This window comes from Salvelinus namaycush, chromosome 5 (genome assembly GCF_016432855.1).
Source record: "Salvelinus namaycush isolate Seneca chromosome 5, SaNama_1.0, whole genome shotgun sequence".
Lineage (NCBI taxonomy): Eukaryota > Metazoa > Chordata > Actinopteri > Salmoniformes > Salmonidae > Salvelinus > Salvelinus namaycush.
Genome location: NC_052311.1, coordinates 49,450,709 through 49,474,361, shown reverse-complemented (window position 1 = coordinate 49,474,361; position 23,653 = coordinate 49,450,709). Strand labels below are relative to the sequence as shown.

General features: G+C 42.6%; 1 protein-coding gene across 5 annotated transcripts; it reads right to left on the bottom strand.

Annotated features, from left to right (window-relative positions):
• Nucleotides 1-3,881: 3,881 nt before the first annotated feature.
• On the bottom strand, nt 3,882-11,680 carry LOC120048394. 5 transcript variants are annotated; one of them, XM_038994330.1, is made up of 11 exons: nt 11,134-11,680; nt 10,619-11,035; nt 10,443-10,530; nt 9,626-10,211; nt 9,031-9,105; nt 8,312-8,599; nt 8,003-8,099; nt 6,068-6,989; nt 5,855-5,924; nt 5,418-5,592; nt 3,882-4,756 (listed from the first exon to the last, which is right to left on the bottom strand). In XM_038994330.1, exons 5-11 carry the CDS (start codon nt 9,083-9,085, stop codon nt 4,603-4,605), a joined length of 1,761 nt encoding a protein of 586 aa, XP_038850258.1. In that variant the 5' UTR covers nt 9,086-9,105; nt 9,626-10,211; nt 10,443-10,530; nt 10,619-11,035; nt 11,134-11,680; the 3' UTR covers nt 3,882-4,602. The 5 variants fall into 5 exon arrangements, with proteins under 5 accessions (XP_038850258.1, XP_038850255.1, XP_038850259.1 ...); XM_038994327.1 differs by having other exon boundaries at nt 9,031-10,211; XM_038994331.1 differs by lacking the exon at nt 9,031-9,105 and having other exon boundaries at nt 11,134-11,679.
• Between the last annotated feature and the right edge of the window lie 11,973 nt (nt 11,681-23,653).

The following is a 23,653-nucleotide window of genomic DNA, read 5'->3' as shown; positions in this document are numbered from 1 at the left end:
GGTGCTGCATTACAGTGCTGTGGAGTGGGTGGGTGTCATTGTCCATGATCATGTGTGTCTTAGCTTGCAGCTCTTTTATGAATATGTCCTGCATTGATTCTTGACTGCAGCTGATTGTAGCACTGGCTTTCTTGATGATTCTGTCAAGCTGGTTTAAGTCCTCCTTGGCCCATTCCAGCACATCATTGTTGTAGAACATGCAAAGCATTTTGTCAACGACAATATCTAAGCTTCCCTAAAAAATACAGTCTGGATTGGGCTTTTTTGTAGACACTGTGAATTCTCCTTCCAGTTCAGCTTGTTGTCCACTATTACACCCAAGTTCTTGTAAGAGTCAACAGTACTAAGGTCTTTACCATTAATACAAATTTGATTGAAAAACATTTTCCCCCTAAAATCTACCACTAGCTTTTTGGTCTTTAGTAGATTCAGGTCCAGGTAGTTGGCCTCACACCATGTCACAAAGGACTCTGTTGTTCCCCTGTGGTGAGCATTGTCTCCTCTCATGATACAGCTTACTATAGCAGTCACCAGTTCATTGTTGTGTGTAAAGACATTTGTGTAAAGGATAAACAGGAAAGGTGACAGGACCGTTTCTTGCGGGGGCCCCCATGTTTGTACATATCCGATCTGATACTGCCTGGTTCAGTCTTCGAAACCGTGGTCTATTGATCATATCACAATCCATTTGATTATGCGTGGGTTGAGATTAATGTCCGTTAGCTTTTGGGCCAGCAGGTGGGGTTGTATGGTATTGAATGCACTGGAGAAGTCAAGGAATATTGTGCTCTGTGGGAGAGATAGAGAAGAGCATCTTCAACAGCAGTTTTAGTGCGGTCTGCAAATAGCAAAGGATCCAGGTAGGCTGCCACCTCGGCTCTTAATAAGGGTATTCAAACTTGTTGGATCATAAGGTAATAAAGATATAAATAAGTCATATTCTTCCAAAATCAAGGGATTTATTTTGGTCATAATTCTATAACACCTATCCAATTGTTTCAGATCAGGACCATTTGAAATCCCCAAAAATACTTAAGTTTGTTAAATGTTATTCATTTGCAAAAGATGGACAGTATGTTTAAATGAAAAAGGAAAAACATTTGTCTCGCTTTATTGCCATTACAAACTGTACAATATTTAATGCTAAATTGAACAACTGATAGAATAACACTGCAAGTATGGATGATAAGGTACACCTGTAAGTTCAACCTGTCAGGAAACTCCTGAACATGCACAAACAGTGCAACCTGTTGATAGGCTCAATGACACTAATTACAGAGATGAACCAGGTATCTATTCAGTCCTGAAACTGTTAAAGGCCATGCTCAAGATCTCATTTAAAGTAAGTGGTCTGTATGGAATGTCAAAAGAACTGTCCAGTAGCTATCCAAACCTTCCACCCTACTGCCTGCCCCTGTGGCATCCCCTAGTCCCCCCAGGTGTCTCTGTGTTCTGGGGGAGGTGGCAGGGCTGTGTGGGGTTCGTCTGAAGGGAGGACAATTCGCGGGCACGACGGCGTCTGGATGCTTCTCTCCAGGCCTCCCTCTGCTGTCTCTGGGTCTCTTCAGGTAGATCTGATATCAGCACCCTCTTCTGATAATACCTGAAGAGAGAATGAGTATGAACACAGGCTCCACAACACAGATACACACACTAAGGCTGTCGTAGTAGAGCCGCCCAACCTTTGCTTTTGGATGTGCTTATTGTTTTCTAGGTATTATCACTGCACTGTTGGAGATAGAAACACAAGCAATTCGCTCCACCTGCGATAACATCTGCAAATAAACTTTGATTTTATAACCAGTCATAAATACAGACCGTGCGCAAATTGAAGTACGCCTAAACCTTGGTGGACAGTCATTGTTTTACATTTCAGTAGATGTATGTATTTTGTCTGGATTGGTACATTTCCACAAGGAGATTAAAATAATGAATAATGCTGTTTTTCTGCCTTAAGTCGTTTATTTATCGGGCCTCTCGCACAGACAGATGCTTGATAGAAAACATGAACATGCCTACAGCTGTTGCACAACATTAAAAAAAATACTATTATGGCTAAGTTTGGAGAGCACACCTCTGTGGTGTAGTGCAGCTTGCTCTACTTTGTCTTCTTGGCAGGTGGCTGGTAATCAGGTTCCTTGTCCTCTTCATGTCCCTCAGTTCTATCACCATCATCTTCTCCCACTTCCACATCTGCAGCCCTTTCGTCCACTCCTTCCCCAGTGCTAACGTCACCCTCGTCTCCGTCCTGTCCCGCTTGTCCTTCCAGGACACTACCACTGGTGGCTTCTGTGGAGTTAGTGGGGGGCTGGTAGTCAGGCATATCTGTTTGAAGAAAAATGGCAGGTATTTTTTATAAATAATAAAAGAATGTAGCATACATTCTGCAATCTTCACCTTAATGTGTTGTTACAGAGGGGAGTTGTTGGTATATGCTGTTGTATGTATGTTGAACGTATACTGACTGTACAAAACATTAAGGATACCTACTACCAGTGAAAAGTACATATTTTGTCTTGCCCATTAAACCTCTGAATGGTACACATACACAATCCATATCTCAATTGTTACAAGGCTTACAAATCCTTCTTTAACCTGCCTCCTCCCCTTCATCTACACTGATTGAAGTGGATTGTACAAGTGACATCAATAAGGGATCATAGCTTTCACCTGGATTCACCTGGTCAGTTCATTTCATGGAAAGAGCAGGTGTCCTTAATGTTTTGTACACTCAGTGTATGTTGTGGATGCTGTTGAGAGTGGAGAGTAACTTACGCTTCAGTAAAGATTCATAGTATTTGAGCAGCTCCTGGAGGCAGTCCTCCTCCAGACCTGGCTGAGGGTTGGTGGGCATCATGATTTCTACTCCCCAGCAGCCTCCACGGGACTGCTTCCCTATGAGGAGGACGGGCCTAAAGCCCAGAGCATGCACTTTCCGGAGCTGAAGAAGACAAAAGGGTTTAGAGAATTATCATTTCAATCAGATGGCTGCAAATCATAAATAAAATGGGAATTAGTTCAATTCAAATGGAATAAAGCTAAGAATGTGTCCAGAAATGTAGAGAGTTACCATTATAAAAAGTGAGTCCAGGAACCTGGCAACGTTGTTGTGCAGGATGGTCTTTCTTGCCCACTCCATCAGTGTCTTGTCCATTGCCTTATTGCGTAATTTGTGGTATTTCTTGAAAGGCTGCACTGCTTTGCAGCTCTCACATATTTTAGAAGCACAATTTAACAACTTTTTGCAGTTGTCACACACCTTCGTTGAGCCATGAGTTCTATTGGTTAAATTTGATAAAGAATGAACAAAGAAACAAACAGAAGCGTGTCAAGAAGAGCACATGGATAGTACATTTGATTTGACAATAAACAGTAGATGCAGTCAAAATGACCTCTTGAACAGGTAACCTGAGTGTCACCTAATAGAATCAGCTAGATTGGGTGAGTTTTGATCATAGCCTCCCAACTCACTATTAATCCCATTCAAGTGAAACAGTTTTTAAATAAACTACTCAGCAGCAGAACACACACATCAAGTACAGGTTGAATGAATGGGGGATTAATGGAGATTTTATTGATTTATGGCCAATTGTACTTAATTTTTTTAAACATTTTACTGTAATTTAAGGTGTGAAATTAATCGGCTACCAGTCAGAGAAAAACACCTCACTGTAAGGAGTAGACAAATTCCATTCCTCAAGCTAGACTGGCAATGGCAAAATGCAGTTTAATCCAAAACAGGACGTTTTATCACAAATAAGTAATATTGAAAAAGATAACAGCTTAAGCCCCCATGCACTCTTTGTAATTCTATTTTTAAATCATCACCATATGTATAAAAATTCACTGTATTTAATGAAAAATAACTCCAACATATACTGTATGTTTAACCATTTATTTCCTTGAGCCTCCTTTGGCCCTAAAAATGCTCAGTTTGATCATGTGGGCATTAGGAAACACATTTGAGTATACATTATTTACATACACAGACCAGATCGGCTGACAGGATGGTCTAGAGCCCACCCCCTTACCCAGATGAACAATCATTGATCTATTATAATTAGATCACATTGCGACGTCATGAGGTGGGACAAAAAGTTCCATCCCAACTAGACTGGCTGCAATTCCAGGCAATTTTCAAACAGCTCTTACACAAAAAAGGGCATAATTTTCACAATTTCTGAGTTTTATTTCAACCTCATCGTGTGGAAATATATAACAAAGCAGGAAAATCAAGTTTAACTGCACTGCCCCTTTAACACTGTAGGGAAATGGGAACTCGGTACGAACAAAATAGAATTTATCACACTGATTTTGTTTACAATAAGTCTACAAAACGTCTTAAATTTGTCAACAAAAAAAACACTTCCAGTAATCATTTAGAACATCATTATAACATAAAAGTTATAAAATCACGTTTCCCCATCACAGACAGGACCAGCCAACAGAAACATAGGACAAATATTCCAAGATGACAGATCTCAATTGCAATCTGTAGTGGTGATTGATTGATATTAAATAAGAGCAACATTACAACATTTGAAGCTATGCATCATGTATGTGCATCCTTGTTTGTGTGTTTGCATCTCCTATGAAACTGGTTCACCATTCAAATTCAGTCAGGTCTTTGAGGAAGGCGGCAACTGCATCGGTCTTCCTTTGCACAACTCTTCCAGTCCTGCGGCTCACCCCGGCTTCTGAATCAAGGTATGAAGAGCATTTGGTTCCTTCATTTGGGTTGATCCCTACTAGACACCTAAACAGTCAACATAGAAGAGTTAGTCAATCCAGGCATTGCTTTCACAATTCTTTCAATTCGGGTTGCAAAGCTACCGGTAATTTACCAATCTACCAGAATCTTCAGTAATTTTGGTAGTTAGGAGAAAATGTATGGCAATCTATTGTAACTTTGGTAATTTATACTTGAATAACTTTAAAACATATGTATTCATATATAGTATTATTTTTTTTTATATATGTGTCCATATTGTCCATGAGTTTCTAGTAGATAGACTATAAGGTTCAAGAGAAAATAGCCGAATTAATGAAAAAAATCGAATTATATTTAGGATGTTTTACAGCTTTGTTTTTCTATTTTAAAATCATCTTCTTTAATTATTTCATATATTTACATGTGAAAAGGCCACACAGAGGGCCAGAGATAATTACAGACACCTGTGGTAATCTGAGGTACCCAAAAGGGCCACTATATGTATTGTAATAGATTACATAAAATCCTTGAAAGATACCAAAAATCTGGTAGTTTACTGGTAAACTAAAGTTTCCAGTAATATACCCTCCCTTTGCAACACTAAGTAAGTCTCTCAAAACTGAGATAAGCAAAAACAAAATGTAATTTAACTGCAAGGCATGCAAGACAAATGTAAGTGCTGGATCAATAAATGTTCAATACTTGCCTCTGAATAAACTCCAGTGTTGCTGAGGCTGTCTCCTGGTACTCTGTATTGAACACGTAGAAACAGCCGAAGAGCACAGAGAGGGCAGCAGCAAAGTTGGACTGATTTTCCAAAACACAGACCACTCTTCCCTCGATCGACACCATCCATTTAGATGAAGCCAGCAGGGAACTCCCTGAGGTATACAGTAATAATGATTGTGTTACACAAGATATTTTCTAATATAGGCCTACACAATATATTACTGTTCCACCACAATTAAATATTACAGTATTTAGACTAGAATTCATCTTATTGTTCTATTCTTCTGTGCAGCGTTAACATTATGTAGTTAAGTACCAGTACGTATTTCTGGTGGTTTATCTAGCCCCACCATGGACATAATCTGAGTTATGAATATGATCATCTCCAGTTCATACACAAAATGTTGTCATTACCAAGCATGATAAGTCTTGGAGTGGCCGGCAAATGCAACTGAGCCTCTACATCCATCTGGGTGTCATTCACCTACATTAAACACAAAAAGAAGGTTGTTGAATCTTGATATGATCAATCATGTGTGTAAAATCACAGTATAATGTATAGTCCCAGTATGAAACAATCAGAATACAATGTTTTTTATTTGAATAAAATCACACACAATAACTTACATCAGCCAAGAGGAAGAGAGAGTCCTCTTTCTCTCTGAAGTGGGACAGCACCAGAAGAATGGCAGCACAGGCTGTGAGGTCCTTGTTGTTTCCACTGAGGTCACCTTCAATGTCATTGAGGAGACTTATGATGCCTCTCCTCCATTTGGGTTTCTGACTTCGGAAGAAATTGACAATGGTCTTTCCCTTGCTCAGCAGAGCGTCACTGAGGCAGCGGTCGATCTCAACTCCAGTGAGCATGTGGAAGTGGGCGCAGAGCCATCTCTTGGTAAAAAGAAAAGGCCATTGTTCCTTGACATCACCGATGCTTGGGGCTGGCCATGCATTTATCATGTGGCGTTGGTTAATGTACGTAAGCCTCATGAATTCATCCACGTCTCCCCTGTCCACACCTATGGGGCCTGCAATGTTGAAAATGGTGGCCATAATCTGTCTCTTGTTTTCCATGGACTCAGTAGTCTCTCCTTCCGGAAGGTCCTGTGGGTGCCAGTTGATGCACCCATAACTGTCCACTTTAGTTCTTGCTGTTTTGGCTTGTCTGTTTCTGTGTTCCCCTTTTTTGCTCGTCTTGGGTCTGCGTATTCTATTCTCAGTGTTCCGGTTCACATGCTCCACTCTTGTCTTTATTTGGGTGAGCAAGGAGGAGTACCTTCTGCTAAGCAGTTCCCCTTCTTTTGACAGGTCTGCAAAGCTCTCTGGATATTCTGCAACTATGGCTTTGGCTATTTCTGCACATACTTTCTTGTTGGGGTTGAGGCAGTGTACACGCATTGCATCAACGGTGATCCTCACCATCAGCCGCCTATCTGCCGCCTCGACTCTTCGTCCCTCTGCAATGGCTCGCCTGAGGCTTTCAGGCGTCTGCTGCCAAGGGACATGAAAGTTGCTGATCCAATCCTCATCATCATCTTCCTCCTCCTCCCTAAAAAGCAATACCAATTGCATGGGATAAATTGATGGTTGCTTGTGTGGCAAGTGTTCACAGTGCTATACAAAGCCAATATGTTATTATATGTTTATTTTTGTCTGAGCCAAGATTATTTGGTACCTCCAATGCATCCTGGTAGAGAATTATTGACAATGATGATGGGAGGCTCTTGTAACAGTCCATTTTCTTTCAAATTTGACCATTTGTCATGTCCTCATTAGCAACAAGGTGGATCATTTTGTACTGGTCTTTCACTGTTGACAGTCCAAGAATAGGTGTCAGAGTCTCTTTGATAGGGATCTACTGACAGAAGCGTATCCTGCCTGTAGCATCGGAACCAAGACATCTGAGCTGAATTGGCTCAACATAGTCTAACATGTCCGGTTAGACAATAAACCTTTTCCATTTATACTTTACACAGACTTTTCGTGACAATCAATGATATTTTAAAATATCTATTAAAATATTCTCCCGACAGTGAAGCACTGTTGACTTTAACACAATTTTTGTCATTTAGCAGACGCTCTTATCCAGAGCGATTTAAAGGATCAATTAGGGTTAAGTTCCTTGCGCAAGGGCACATCGGCAGATTTTTCACCTAGTCGGCTCGGGGATTTGAACCAGCGACCTTTCGGTTAGTGGCCCAACGCTCTTAACTGTAAATATGTTTTTATGTGAAGTACAGTAATATAACAGGAAGCTTTATATTACGGAAGATTACTGTACTGTTTTCCCACATTGAAAAAAAATGTCCAAAATTGTAATGTAATCTACTGTGTTACACTGCAAAACACATTGAGAGTATTTTACTGTGGATTTGTCTTTCACAGCACAGATAAATAAAAAAATAACTGACAACCCAAAATCCAGACCAGTCAAAACACTAAAATATGCTAAACATGTGAGAAATATTGCATGCTCCATGTTTTGCAAGACAACTTAACTAAATTGAATCGCAATTTAAGTGAAATTGTGGACACCCAGACTGTGTGGATGAAAGGTCATACCGGCATTTTGCCCTCTCCTTGTAGGCCCGCAACTTCTCAGGGTCAGCACGGATTCTCTCTCTGTATTGCCGCTGTGTCTCTGCGCTTGACAGCCTCCCTGATGTCAAGAGACAATAGAACCGTATTGTTATTGGCATGATCCTCTTAAACCTGAATTCAACTTGGATTTTACTATGAACTGCATAGCAGACAGTTGTTTTTAAACCCATAAGACCCCTTACAACTTTACTACAATCCTCTCACCACTCCACTATAAAAAACACAACATCAACAAACAGAAAAGGACAGAGACAAGACACACAAGCATACTTTTCACATGCTCTGTCGATGTCTCCTCAGACTGTTCTGAACGTCTATCGCCTGGACTCTGGCTACCAGCAACAGAAGACGTTCCATCAGACTCTTTCCCCAAGACATGCATCGGGCCTAAACCCTCCTGTTGTTCTGCAATGCTCTCCTCACTCATCTCCCATTTGATGTAGAAGGACCCAGTGTCAGCAGGCTCCTCTTTTATCACTGGGCTGGTGACTGGACTGGCTGATGGGGACTGGCCTCTGGCTCGCTCTGCTGAAAGCCCAGGAGTCCCTGCATTGAGACCTGGGATTGAAACAAATACATGATATCTAAAGCAGGGGTTGGTCACAAACTGGCCAGGTTTGAGCATAGACATTTTCAAGTTGCCTTTACCAGCAGGGCGGTTAAAATGAACAAGATTACAAGAAGATGTCTCATCATAGGCGTTGCAATGTTAAATGGGGCAGTACCTAGTACACAATGATAATCTGCAGAGCATATACTGAGGCAAATTGGGTAGTTAGCTACATGAACTCATGTACCAGATTTGTCTCAGTACTGGCAACAGCATTACTTTAGCATATGGGGAATATCAACTACGAATACATTCATCCTCATGATATCATAGTGTCTATAATGATGTACACACTGACATTTATGCACCGGTGACTTGAGTGGGAATGTACAGTATTATGAACTACTGATAAACAAGCAATCAGGACAGAGCTACTTACTGGGGAAATCCATTCGCCAATCATTTTCGCTTGCCACCTCGTTCTCATTGCACATCGGTTTCACAAAATCTCTTTCTGTTGACAGTGCAGACAATTCAAAGGATAGGCCTACTCGAAATGTTGTTAATTCGTCTTCAGCTTTTTTAAGCTTACATTTAAGGGTTTCATTTTCTTTGTCCTTCTCTGCCACCTTCCTTTCATATTCTAGTATTTTGGTACTGTTCATATTGTAAATAACATCCATGACAGTATTTACCGCTGTTCTGATAGCATTTTCCACTGCACGAGCGTTTTCTTCGTTATGTAAACAGGAATTCATTACTCTACTTGGGAGATTTTTTTTCTTCTTTTTAACTCACCCACACAACCTAACGTTATCAAGTTTGCTAAGTTGGCCAAGTCAGAGTGAAGCAGCTGATAACTAGCTAACCCTTTTGTCTGTGGCACTGTAACGTAACATTTCTAGCTAGCTCAGCTGGCTAAACAGTCAGCAGCCAACAACTTTACCGATGTGTGTGTCAGTTTGTAACCCTTCAGTAACAATATTATCAAAGAGAGAAAGCGAACGAAAACGTGGTATTTCAAAGGCACTCACTTGTATAAAATATTCGGAAGAAAATTAATTTGACATGTTTTAGAGAGCAACTGTATTACAGCTCAACGTTTACCTAGCAGTTCACTTCCGCCGCGCCAATCGCGCGCGTCACGTGTCAAATGTGTTTGGGGTGGCTCAATCACAGCACCGTCTAGTGGTAAATCAGTGAACAATAGCAAATGGTGTTCAATGTGAATTAATTTACCGACATCTAAATAAAAAAAAACATAGAACATTAACAGCCCGAACCAATTCATTGAATAACTGGATCATTACAATATGATACAGAATTCATCCTCTCAAACAACAAAGGAGATATCAACAAATATGATCCCAAATCCCCATCTTTGTTTGGCAGCCTAAACTCATCTGTGCAGGCCTAATCCCCCCTACTGTCTGTGGTGTCCCCTAGTCCCCCCCAGGTGTCTCTGTGTTCTGTGGGAGGTGGCAGGGCTGTGTGGGGTTCGTTTGCAAAAAGGACATTTTGCGGGCACGACAGCGTCTGGCTGCTTCTCTCCAGGCCTCTCTCTTCAATCTGCGGGTCTCTTCAGGTAAATCTGATATCGACACTTTCCTCTGCTGATTCCTGAAAAAAAAAGAGTGAGTATGAACACAGATTCTTCAACAAATGCACATACACATGATCAAATATAAACATATTGCATGCTCTGTTTTCAAATGTCTGAAATGAACGTCTCCATGTAGGACAATGGAATTAAGATTAATTGAATTCAAGTTAACGTCAATATTCTCATCAAGACTATATTGAAGGTGGACACCCAGACTGTGGTAGTGAAAGGTACAGTAACCTATTTACCTGCGTCGTTCCTTCTCCTTGTAGGCCCGGAACTTCTCAGGGTCAGCACGGACTCTCTCTCTGAACCTCCTCTGTGTCTCTGCGCTCCCTGAGACAATAGAACCATATTGTCGTTGGCATGATCCTCTTAAACTTGATTTAAAAAAAATCATAATCTCATCATTTCACATGCATACTTTTCAGATGCCTGGTCGATCTCTCCCCATACTCATGTCCACTCTGGCTACCAGCAACAGGGTGAGTTCCATCTCTTTGCCTGGTTGGAGTTCCACCCGTCTGCTGGGCTTCGTACTCTTTTCCCAGGATGTGTATCGGACCTAGGCCCTCCCGTTGCTCCCTAATACCATCCTCACTCATCTCCCATTTAATGTAGAATGTCTCAATGTCAGAGGGCTCCTCTTTTATCACTGGTCTGGTGACTGGACTGTGTGATGGGGACTGGCCTCTGGTTAGCTCTGCTAAAAGCCCAGGCTCTTCTGCAGAATGGGAGGTAGGGTTCTGGTGATGGGACATATAAATAGTTGATGCCCCAGTGGGAAAAGCTGTGTCTTTGCACTGGGAAAAAACCTGTGGAGGAGTCCTTCCACCGAGACCTGTGATCAAAACAAAGATATTTGGACAAACGTAGGGGTTGGTAAGTGCATGTCAAAGAGCTAAACATTGGGATAAAAACAATCGGGACAATACTCACAGGGGAAATCTATTCTCCACTCAGCTTTGCTTGACACCTCGTTTTCATTGCAAATTGGTTTCCCTCTTTGCATTTCTGGTGAAAGTGCATAAGCGCTTGACCTGACTTGATGACATTCATTTTCAGAAAATTCAAAGGAGCCTCGCAATGCTGTGACCTCACGTTCTGCTGTTGTAACTTTACGTTTCAGCGTTTCGTTTTCTTTGTCCTTCTCAGCCAACTTACTTTGATATTCCTGTATTTTGGCACTGTTGATACTAGAAATAACACTCACAATAGTATGTATCGCTGTTCTAACTGCATGTTCGACTGCTCGAGCGTCGTCTTCATTTTGTAAAACAGAGAACATTGCTATACTATGGAAATATATATATATTTTTTAAACATGAAAGCCGGGCACTAAAGACTGCATGTGCACCAAGCAGTGCTAGCCGACAGCTTCTAACACAGGTGATGAGATAACAACAAATTGGTAAGAGAACGAACCGGCGGTATTTCAAAGGAACACGTTAATACCAGAGAAAATAATACATTAAAGAGAACAGACACAGTTCATGTTAACTATCTACAAAAACCATTCACTTCCGCATGTATTAGGTCTTTTAAAGGTGGTAGCGAAGTCACAGCGTCGTCTAGTGGTAGCTAACTCAATAACTAATGATTTTCTTTCAAGTTTTAATGTCACATGCACAAGTACAGTGAAATGCCTTGCTTGCAAACTCAAAACCCAACAATGCAATAATCAATAACATTGTATCACTAGAAAGGAACACACGATAAATAATAATAAGAAATATGAAATACACAATAAAGTAAGTAAGTAGGCATACTATATACAGGAAATATTTAAAAAGTCAGTTCCAATACCATGCATGTGCAGGGATACTGGAGTGATGGATGTAGATATGTATAAGGGGGACTAGGCAACGGGATATAAGATAGACAGAGTAGCAGCAGCTTGCATGTGAGTTGGTGTGCGGGTGTGTAGAGTCAGTATAAATGTATGTGCATATTATGTGTGAGTGTTTGTGTGTGTGTGTGTGTGTGTGTGTGTGTGTGTGTGTGTGTGTGTGTGTGTGTGTGTGTGTGTGTGTGTGTGTGTGTGTGTGTGTGTGTGTGTGTGTGTGTGTGTGTGTGAGTGAGTTTGTTGGGCTCTGTGAGTGTGCAAAGATACAGTGCAAATATTGAAATAAAAGGGCCAACTTGCAGTAGCAGCTTTGCTCCACATGATGGTAGTATACAGCAAATAATATGGACATAAGGGAAGAAAGTTGCCCATTGCTCCAATGCTGTAGGTACCGGCCTTTGAGGGATGGTCACAGTCCATCATATACGCACAGGTGCATTATATCTTCAAAATAAAGCCAGAAAGTTTTATGGGAACATCTTTACAAATTTATGTGGATATATCCATATAATGTGATTTGCTGGCACATAACATTTCAGGTTGTGGAGATGCATGGAAATCTAAATCAATTGTTGTGAGCAGAAAGTATGGGATAGATTGGGGTTGTCTAAAAATAGACAACCAAAAATATAACATTAAAAACTATAGCTTTGGACATCTCTTCATCGTTAGAAGGATGGACCAATATGAGGTAAAGTCAGGTATGCTGTATACAAATCCTGCTTAGTTCTTACTGTCTGACTGAAATAGAAAAAAACATGGAGTCATCACAAGTGCCAACACAGTCACAGAATGTTCTTTTTAGCCTTTTTGGGACTGTGGTGATAGGGGAAGTGTTCTTTTCATTAGAAGTGGCTGAAATGTCTCTCCCAGGTCTAGGGGTTTTAAAGCTCTTGAGGCTGCTTCACCAAGTTGTTCTATGACCCGGATACTAAAGCAAAGTGGTGGTGTCTTATCATGGGGGTTGGAGGGATTATATGTTGAGAGTAGGTGGTGGTGAAGTGGAGGTAGTAGGGGGAGATATGCAGTCTTGCAGCTGTGCGTGTGCATGTGTGTCCGTGTGTTTGAATAAGGGGGGCAAAAAAGGTTCAGAAGTGCTGGAGCAGAAAATCTCTCTCTCCCTCCTCTTTTCTCTCTCTCCCTTTCTCTTTCTCTCCCTCTGTCGCTGGGCCAGACGTAAAGCAACAGCAATTTGTGCGATTTCACAGTTCACTGGGTCCCTAAAACTCTGACTGCCCTGCAATGACAGAGGGAGAGGAGGAGGAGAAGGGAGAGGAAGGAATGAGGAAGAGGACAGAGATAAAGGGATGGAGAGGCAGGGTGGTGATGAGGAGGAGGATTAAGAAAAGCACATGAAAAAGAACAGAGAACATTGTAGAGAGATGGAGGAAGATTGATGATAACATATACATATACATACATATTTGGCTGAATGTGGGGGCAGGTGGTCAAGATGTGTACTTTATTGTGATGAATACATGCATGTGTATAGTAGTACTGATCCAACACTGAAACTGTCAAACCTTGATGAAGACATGGGGCTATTATATTCCCATCTGTAAGAGACTCCATCTTACTTAAACAGTGTAAACAGTATGGTATCTCAGGTCTATAAGGAAATACTTGGGCATTTCATGAAAATACCTTTCTCGGAATATGTTTAAGAAATAAGAGCCATTTTGAATGCTAATCCCAGCATCTGACCCGGACAGAGTCCTAATCCGTTCATCTCTCCATGCCCTCTTAGATATCAATAGGGTTCCCTTTGGGTGGTCATTACCCTGCCAAGTGTCTGTCCTTTGGAGCAGGGTCACCCTCGAGACCCCTTAAGGACCCCCACCAACTTCTGAAGACCTGCACGGCAAGAGGTTAGCGAGGTCACAGACAGATTCTTGAACAGAGCCACAGACGGGTATACATACAGACCAACTTTTCCTTTCTTCACTTCATTTCATACAGATAGCGTCGTCTTTGTCAGTGGCTCTCGACCTTAGTTGGCTATTCTTAAACACCTTGCAGCAGGCATGCATTGGAGGATTGAGATCAAGAGACTAATTTCCATCCTTAAGTCATTCAGAACCCCAGACCGCGAGTCCAGTCTAGGGATAGCCGACACTACGAACACCCCCTCTCAAGACCAGAGGGCAGGGAAAGCCGTTAAGAGGCCGAGCAAGAGAGAGAGAAAAGAGCGAGCCCTTGAGATAAGAGGTGTCACCTGAGTGCTTTGTCTTGAAAGAGTTAAGAGCGGGTTCAGGGGGGGTTCAGGACATCTGGGCAGGGTTTGAAGGGTCAGCCAAGGGACAGGAAACCCTCCTAATCCTCCAGCTGGGCCTGGAGGAGAGGATTTGGCCCCACTCGGCCCCCAGCCTCCGGCCCCAATCCCAACACCCACAACAGTAGCTAATTGAGCCCCACTCTGATCACAGCACTCCCATCTAAAGCCTGAATGCTTTCACTGGCTTTTGGAGCGCAGCCTGGAAATCTGTACTACTGTATCTGCTATGGTAGATAGATGTTATCAATATGCACAGCATATAGGAAGCCTGCAAATTGAATTCTAAGCACTTCACACAGATGTACAGAAGGATGCAAAGGCTTTGAATATGTTCTGCCTTCCTGTATGCATACGGTTAGACACTGTTGGCAGGCATGTAAAGAATATTGATAACTAGATAGGCGGATGGATGGCCTTAGAGTTCAATGAAGGAATAGAAGGCAGTAGTTTGTATACAAAGATGCGTAAACATAGCTAAGGCGGGTTGGTACATATTTAGAGGACACTGGCCTTGAGCTCATGTTGTGTGGCCTCTCTCCTCTCAAATAACTGCCCCTCCCACTTCATGGCATTACCATACAGGCCTAAGGGTCAAGTGAAGGTGCTGTCCTCAACCAGCCAACTGAAAAACTAAAGAGTTGAGAGGTCATGGATAAGCAGCCCAGTTGGCTGGTTGGTCAGACAAATCAAATTAACATCATATTGTGATCCCCTCTTAAATCACGGTACATATGGTATTAGGTGGGAAGACCGCACATTTAATTTAGTTTATCCTGGTACTTGACCAAAATAGTTGTGGCAAGATGGCGCCGACAGAGAGGGTCGCCTCTCTTCTAGTCCTTAGGAAACTATAAAGTAATTCGTTTTTTATGTATTATTTCTTACATTGTTAGCCCAGAAAATCTTAAGTGTTATTACATACAGCCGGGAAGAACTATTGGATATCAGAGCAACGTCAACTTACCAACATATTGACCAGGAATACTACTTTCCCGAAGCGGATCCTTTGTTCACACCACCACCCAGGGCATTTGATCTGATTCCAGAGGCCGACCCAAAACAACGTCGCCGCAGAAGAGGTAGACGGAGCGGACTTCTGGTCAGACTTCGGAGGCATGCACACCACCCACCGCTTCCAAGTATATTACTCGACAATGTCCAGTCTCTAGATAACAAGGTAGACGAAATTAGGGCAAGAGTTGCTTTCCAGAGAGACATCAGGGATTGTAACATACTCTGTTTCACGGAAGCATGGCTCTCTCGGGTTATGTTGTCGAAGTCGGTACAGCCGCTGGGATTCTTTAGGCGTCACGCTGACAGAAATAAACATCTCTCTGGGAAGAAGAAGGGCGAGGGTGTATGCTTCATGATTAACGACTCATGGTGTAATCGTAACAACACACAGTCAGTGGCGGACTGCGATAGCATCGAATAGTCCCCGTGATATGCAACTGTTCAGGGAAGTCAGGAACCAATACACACAGTCAGTCAGGAAAGCAAAGGCTAGCTTTTTCAAACAGAAATTTGCATCCTGTAGCTCTAACTCCAAAAAGTTTTGGGACACTGTAAAGTCCATGGAGAACAAGAGCACCTCCTCCCAGCTGCCCACTGCACTAAGGCTAGGCGACACGGTCACCCCCGATAAATCCATGATAATCGAAAATGTCAATAAGCATTTCTCTACGGCTGGCCATGCTTTCCTGGCTACCCCAACCCGGCCAACAGCTCTGCACCCCTCGCAGCTACTTGCCCGAGCCTCCCCAGCTTCTCCTTCACCCAAATCCAGATCGCAGATGTTCTGAAAGAGCTGCAAAACCTGGACACGTACAAATCAGCTGGGCTAAACAATCTGGACCCTCTCTTTCTAAAATTATCCGCCGCCATTGTTGCAACCCCTATTACCAGTCTGTTCAACCTCTCTTTCGTTTCATCCGAGATCCCTAAAGATTGGAAAGCTGCAGCGGTCATCCCGTCTTCAAAGGGGGATCACTGACCATTTCGAATCCCACCATACCTACTCCGCTGTGCAATCCGGTTTCCGAGCTGGTCATGGGTGCACCTCAGCCACGCTCAAGGTACTAAACGATATCATAACCACCATCGATAAAAGACAGTACTGTGCAGTTGTCTTCATCGACCTGGCCAAGGCTTTCGACTCTGTCAATCACCGTATTCTTATTAGCAGACTCAATAGCCTTGGTTTCTCAAATGACTGCCTCGCCTGGTTCACCAACTACTTCGCAGACAGAGTTCAGCGTGTCAAATCGGAGGGCCTGTTGTCCGGACCTCTAGCAGTCTCTATGGGGGTGCCGCAGGATTAAATTCTTGGGCCGACTCTTTTCTCTGTATATATCAACGATGTCGCTCTTGCTGCGGGTGATTCCCTGATCCACCTCTATGCAGACGACACCATTCTGTATACATCTGGCCTTTCTTTGGACACTGTGTTAACTAACCTCCAAACGAGCTTCAATGCCATACAACACTTCTTCTGTGGCCTCCAAATGCATGCTTTTCAACCGTTCACTGCCCGCACCCGCCCGACTAGCATCACTACTCTGGACGGTTCTGACCTAGAATACGTGGACAACTACAAATACCTAGGTGTCTGGCTAGACTGTAAACTCTCCTTCCAAACTCATATCAAACACCTCCAATCCAAAATCAAATCTAGAATCAACTTTCTATTTCGCAAACAAAGCCTCCTTCACTCACGCCGCCAAACTTACCCTAGTAAAATTGACTATCCTACCGATCCTCAACTTCGGCGATGTCATCTACAAAATAGCTTCCAATACTCTACTCAGAAAATTGGATGTAGTCTATCACAGTGCCAGCCGTTTTGTTACCAAAGCGCCTTATACCACCTTCCACTGCGACCTGTATGCTCTAGTCGTCTGGCACTCGCTACATATTCGTCGCCAGACCCACTGGCTCCAGGTCATCTATAAATCTATGCTAGGTAAAGCTCCGCCTTATCTCAGCTCACTGGTCATGATAAAAACACCCACCCGTAGCACGCGCTCCAGCAGGTATATCTCACTGGTCATCCCCAAAGCCAACACCTCCTTTGGCCGCCTTTCCTTCCAGTTCTCTGCTGCCAGTGACTGGAACGAATAGCAAAAATTGCTGAAGCTGGAGACTTACATTTCTCCCACTAACTTTAAACATCAGCTATCTGAGCAGCTAACTGATCACTGGTGCTGTACATAGTCCATCTGTAAATAGCCCACCCAATCTACCTACCTCATCCCCATATTGTTTTTATTCACTTTGCTGCTCAATCATCAAGTTAGCAGACGACACAACAGTAGTAGGCTTGATCACCAACAACTACAAGACAGCGTATAGGGAGGAGGCAAGGGCCCTCGGAGTGTGGTGTCAGGAAAACAACCTCTCACTCAACGTCAACAAAACAAAGTTGATGATCGTGGACTTCAGGAAACAGCAGAGGGGGCACACCCCTATCCACATCGACGGGACAGCAGTGGATAAGGTGGAAAGTTTTAAGTTCCTCGGTGTACACATCACGGACAAACTGAAATGGTCCACCTACACAGACAGTGTGGTGAAGAAGGCGCAACAGTGCCTCTTCAACCTCAGGAGGCTGAAGAAATTTGGCTTGTCACCTAAAACCCTCACAAACTTTTATAGATACACAATTGAGAGCATTCTGTTGGGCTGTATCACCACCTGGTACGGCAACTGCACCGCCCACAACCGCAGGGCTCTCCAGAGGGTGGTGCAGTCTGCACAACTTATCACTGGGGGCAAACTACCTGCCCTCCAGGACACCTACAGCACCCGTTGTCACAGGAAGGCCAAAAAGATCATCAAGGACAGCAACCACCCAAGCCACTACCTGTTCACCCCGCTACCATCCAGAAGGCGAGGTCAGTACAGGTGCATCAAAGCTGGGACCGAGAGACTGAAAAATAGCTTCTATCTCAAGGCCATCAGACTGTTAAACAGCCGTCACTAACACAGAGAGGCTGCTGCCTACATACAGACTTGAAATCATTGGCTACTTTAATAAATAGATCACTAGTTACTATAATAATGGCACTTTAATAATGTTTGCATATCTTGCGTTACTCATCCCATATGTACAGTGGGGCAAAAAAGTATTTAGTCAGCCACCAATTGTGCAAGTTCTCCCACTTAAAAAGATGAGAGAGGCCTGTAATTTTCATCATAGGTACCCTTCAACTATGACAGACAAAATGAGGGAAAAAAATCCAGAAAATCACATTGTAGGATTTTTAATGAATTTATTTGCAAATTATGGTGGAAAATAAGTATTTGGTCAATAACAAAAGTTTATCTCAATACTTTGTTATATACCCTTTGTTGGCAATGACAGAGGTCAAACGTTTTCTGTAAGTCTTCACAAGGTTTTCACACACTGTTGCTGGTATTTTGGCCCATTCCTCCATGCAGATCTCCTCTAGAGCAGTGATGTTTTGGGGCTGTTGCTGGGTAACACGGACTTTCAACTCCCTCCAAAGATTTTCTATGGGGTTGAGATCTGGAGACTGGCTAGGCCACTCCAGGACCTTGAAATGCTTCTTACGAAGCCACTCCTTCGTTGCCCGGGCGGTGTGTTTGGGATCATTGTCATGCTGAAAGACCCAGCCACGTTTCATCTTCAATGCCCTTGCTGATGGAAGGAGGTTTTCACTCAAAATCTCACGATACATGGCCCCATTCATTCTTTCCTTTACACGGATCAGTCGTCCTGGTCCCTTTGCAGAAAAACAGCCCCAAAGCATGATGTTTCCACCCCCATGCTTCACAGTAGGTATGGTGTTCTTTGGATGCAACTCAGCATTCTTTGTCCTCCAAACACAACGAGTTGAATTTTTACCAAAAAGTTATATTTTGGTTTCATCTGACATTCTCCCAATCTTTTTCTGGATCATCCAAATGCTCTCTAGCAAACTTCAGACGGGCCTGGACATGTACTGGCTTAAGCAGGGGGACACGTCTGGCACTGCAGGATTTGAGTCCCTGGCGGCGTAGTGTGTTACTGATGGTAGGCTTTGTTACTTTGGTCCCAGCTCTCTGCAGGTCATTCACTAGGTCCCCCCGTGTGGTTCTGGGATTTTTGCTCACCGTTCTTGTGATCATTTTGACCCCACGGGGTGAGCTCTTGCGTGGAGCCCCAGATCGAGGGAGATTATCAGTGGTCTTGTATGTCTTCCATTTCCTAATAATTGCTCCCACGGTTGATTTCTTCAAACCAAGCTGCTTACCTATTGCAGATTCAGTCTTCCCAGCCTGGTGCAGGTCTACAATTTTGTTTCTGGTGTCCTTTGACAGCTCTTTGGTCTTGGCCATAGTGGAGTTTGGAGTGTGACTGTTTGAGGTTGTGGACAGGTGTCTTTTATACTGATAACAAGTTCAAACAGGTGCCATTAATACAGGTAACGAGTGGAGGACAGAGGAGCCTCTTAAAGAAGAAGTTACAGGTCTGTGAGAGCCAGAAATCTTGCTTGTTTGTAGGTGACCAAATACTTATTTTCCACCATAATTTGCAAATAAATTCATAAAAAATCCTACAATGTGATTTTCTAGATTTTTTTCCCTCATTTTGTCTGTCATAGTTGAAGTGTACCTATGATGAGAATTACAGGCCTCTCTCATCTTTTTAAGTGCGAGAACTTGCACAACTGGTGGCTGACTAAATATTTTTTTGCCACACTTTATATACTGTATTTTTATACCATCTATTATTGCATGTTGCCTATGGCGCTCGGTCTTCGCTCATCCATATATTTATATGTATATATTTTTATTCCATCCCTTTACTTAGACTTGTGTGTATTAGGTAGTTGTTGTGGAATTGTTTGATTACTTGTTAGATATTACTGCACTGTCGTAACTAGAAGCACAAACATTTCGCTACACTCGCAATAACATCTGCTAACCATGTGTATGTGACGAATAAAATTTGATTTGATTTGAAATATTGATAAGAAATGACATTAGATCAATTGACAATGCTGAATTATGTTTTTTAATTTTATTTAGCTTATCTGATAATATCATGCAAAATTATTTCAACTTTAGTTTGCTGGTTCTCATGAAGCAATTTGCGTGCTAATACAGTGCATTCTGAAAATATTCAGACCCCTTAAAAGGGGCCTTATTCTAAAATGGATGAAATATTTTTTCCCCCACATCAATCTACACACAATATCCCATAATAGCAAAGCGAAAACAGGTTTTTAGATATTTTTGCAAATTTATTCCACCTGTGGAGTCCACCTCATTCTTAAATGGAAGAAGTTTGGAACCACCAATCAGGCCTGTATGGTAGAGTGACCAGACGGAAGCCACTCTTTAGTAAAAGGCACATGACAGCCCGCTTGGAGTTGGCAAAAAGGCACCTAAAGGACTCTCAGACCATGAAAAACAAGATTCTCTTGTCTGATGAAATCAAGATAGCACTATTTGGCCTGAATGCCAAACGTCACATTTGGAGGAAACCAGGCACCGCTCATCACCTGGCCAATACCATCCCTACAGTGAAGCATGGTGGTGGTGGCAGCAACATGCTGTGGGGATGTTTTTCAGCGGCAGAGACTGGGAGACTAGTCAGGATCAAGACAAAGATGAACGGAGCAAAGTACAGAGAGATCCTTGATGAAAACCTGCTCCAGAGCGGTCAGGATCTCAGACTGGGGCGAAGGTTCACCTTCCAACAGGACAATGACCCTAAGCACACAGCCAAGACAACACAGGAGTGGCTTCGGGACAAGTCTCTGAATGTCCTTGAGTGGCCCAGCCAGAGCCCGGACTTGAACCCGATCGAACATCTCTGGAGAGACTTAAAAATAGCTGTGCAGTGACGCTCCCCATCCAACCTGACAGAGCTTGAGAGGATCTGAAGAGAAGAATGGGAGAAACTCCCCAAATACAGGTGTGCCAAGCTTGTAGCATCATACCCAAGAAGACTCAAGGCTGTAATCGCTGCCAAAGGTGCTTCAACAAAGTACTGATTAAAGGGTCTAAATACTTATGTAAAAAAAATGTTTTGTGTGAATTTCTAAAAACCTGTTTTTGCTTTGTCATTATGGGGTATTGTGTGTAGATTGATGAGGGGGAAAAAATATATATTTTCTATTTTAGAATGAGGCTGTAACGTAACAGAATTGTTGGTCAGGTCATGTCATAGTTCTTTGTCCCTGCACTTTTGAACAGTGTTGAATAGACTGTTGAACAGCCATCACTAGCCGTCTACCGGGTGATGCACACTCACACACACACCTCATACTCACAAACACATGCACATACACACGCAAACACACACACAGTCAATGCTGCTGTCCCATGTTAGAGACATTGAGCCACTGGTCACTTCCCGTTTCAAACTGTGTATTTAAATACTGTATCCCCAACGTAGCTCATCATAATATTTCTACTACTGTACATTATATTTTAGTTACACTGTTTATACACACAACATACAGTATACACTGGATTCTTGGCAGAGCTTACTCTAATATATCCCCTGCTATTTGGGTTGTTAATCAGATTTGTCCCACCGTTTATTTTTGTATTTTATTTCCTTACATTTGAATTGTTTGACATTTTACTGCATTGTTAGGCGATAGTAACATAAGCATTTTGCTGCACCAGCTATAACACCTGCTAAACTGTACGCGACCAATAAACTTTCAATACATTTTTCTTTGAATCAGTTATTCAGTCCGTTTCATGTACAGTACACAGGATAAGATAAAAGTGAAGGGGTTTGGGTCCAGTTTGCCACCACCACCTACAGGGAGATAGATGTGCATTACATGCTACATTGGTGTTGGCACCTCTCATCTGAACTCACCATCTCTGTAATTTCCTTTTTATCCCTTCCATGACTTTGACCTTCTCTGCGCTGCGAGCATTTGGTAAGCAGTGATTTATCTGCCAAATAAATTTATTGGCTCCATTGAAATTAGTTTAAGGTGGGGGTCATTCTCCAGGCCAAAGATGGCAGCTAATAAATCCAAGTTGGGGTGAGGGGCAAGAGGAGAGGTAGAGAGAAAGAGAGAGATGGAGATGGACCCGGAGATAAAAGTGGAGAGTTTACAATTTGGTGAAAAATGGAGGGGGGGGGGGGGGGGGGCATTCTAAGGAGGAATAGGGTGTTTTATAGAGGCTTGAATGCTAAATGTCTCGGTACAGTGCAACGTGGGAGACCTCACCTTGAGTGAGATCCGGCATTAAGACGGCGCATCATTCATGTTGACAGTTTGAGGTTGAGCCGGCAGGTTAGAGGGCTCATCTAAAGAGTAAAGGGCAGTGTCCCTCCCTCCCAGCTCTCTGGGTTTAGAATGCTTTAGTTACATCACCTGCCTGAAAAATGACTGGCCTCATTCACATTATTACCCACAAACACTTCTCTACTCCTAGCCTGTATCACTGGCATTATACATTACTTTTGATGATCTGACTCTTTTAATGAGCATTTCATTTATGAAAGTTTATGATTTTGTAAAGAAGGTGAAGGTTCGAATCTAGTTTGAATACTGTACTACTGTCCCATATACACCATATACACAAAAAAGGTGCTACCGGGAACCTAAAAGTTATTTTGCTGTCCCCATAGGAGAAACCTTTGAATAACCTTTTGGTTCCACAGAGGGTTCTACATAGAACTCTAACGGGTTCTACCTGGAACCAAAAAGGGTTCTCCTTTGGGGACAGTCGAAGAACCCTTTTGGAACCCTTTTTTCTAAGAGTGTGCATGATTACTTTATGTTGTGTGTATTATGTTAGGGCACAGGACCATAACTGCAGCTATGGCAGTCGCAAATTACATCATAATGCACTTGATAAAAAACAACATTGTGCTGCAATGTTTGTGGATTTATCAAATGCGTTTGATTCAGTTGACCATGAACTGTTGCTAGCCAGACTCAATGAACGGGCTGTCAATTGGCTTGAAAATGATCTTGCAGACAGAACACAATGTGTCTATGCTAAGAATCACAAGTCAAACTTTCTTGAGATCACTAGAGGTATACCCCAGGGGAAATGGGATGCAACCAGACAAATTTAATCTGAGTGCAGATGATATGGTCATCTATGCAAATGCTCCTTCTCTGATTCAGGCCGTTGAAGAGCTCCAGACTGCCTTTAAGTCACTGCTGACCTCCTTATATGGTCTCAAACTAATCTTAACTGCTCAAAAAACTAAATTCATAACCTTCACCAGAGCTCGCTCTCAGCCAGAGATGGTTAGCATATTGACATCTGGGGGCACACCCATTGAAAAGGTGTCATTCTACAAATACCTTGGTCTTTGGTTGGACAATAAGCTGTCCTACAAAGTT

Bases quoted from the DNA above. Each gene is read 5' to 3' on its own strand.
- LOC120048394 (XM_038994327.1), bottom strand. From the start codon at position 9,349: ATGAATTCCTGTTTACATAACGAAGAAAACGCTCGTGCAGTGGAAAAT. The intron at 5,925-6,067 runs GTAAGTTATTGT...TGTTTAATGTAG, and splicing joins CTCTCTTCCTCTTGGCTGAT to GTGAATGACACCCAGATGGA. The intron at 5,593-5,854 runs GTAATGACAACA...TGTATACCTCAG, and splicing joins TCCAAGACTTATCATGCTTG to GGAGTTCCCTGCTGGCTTCA.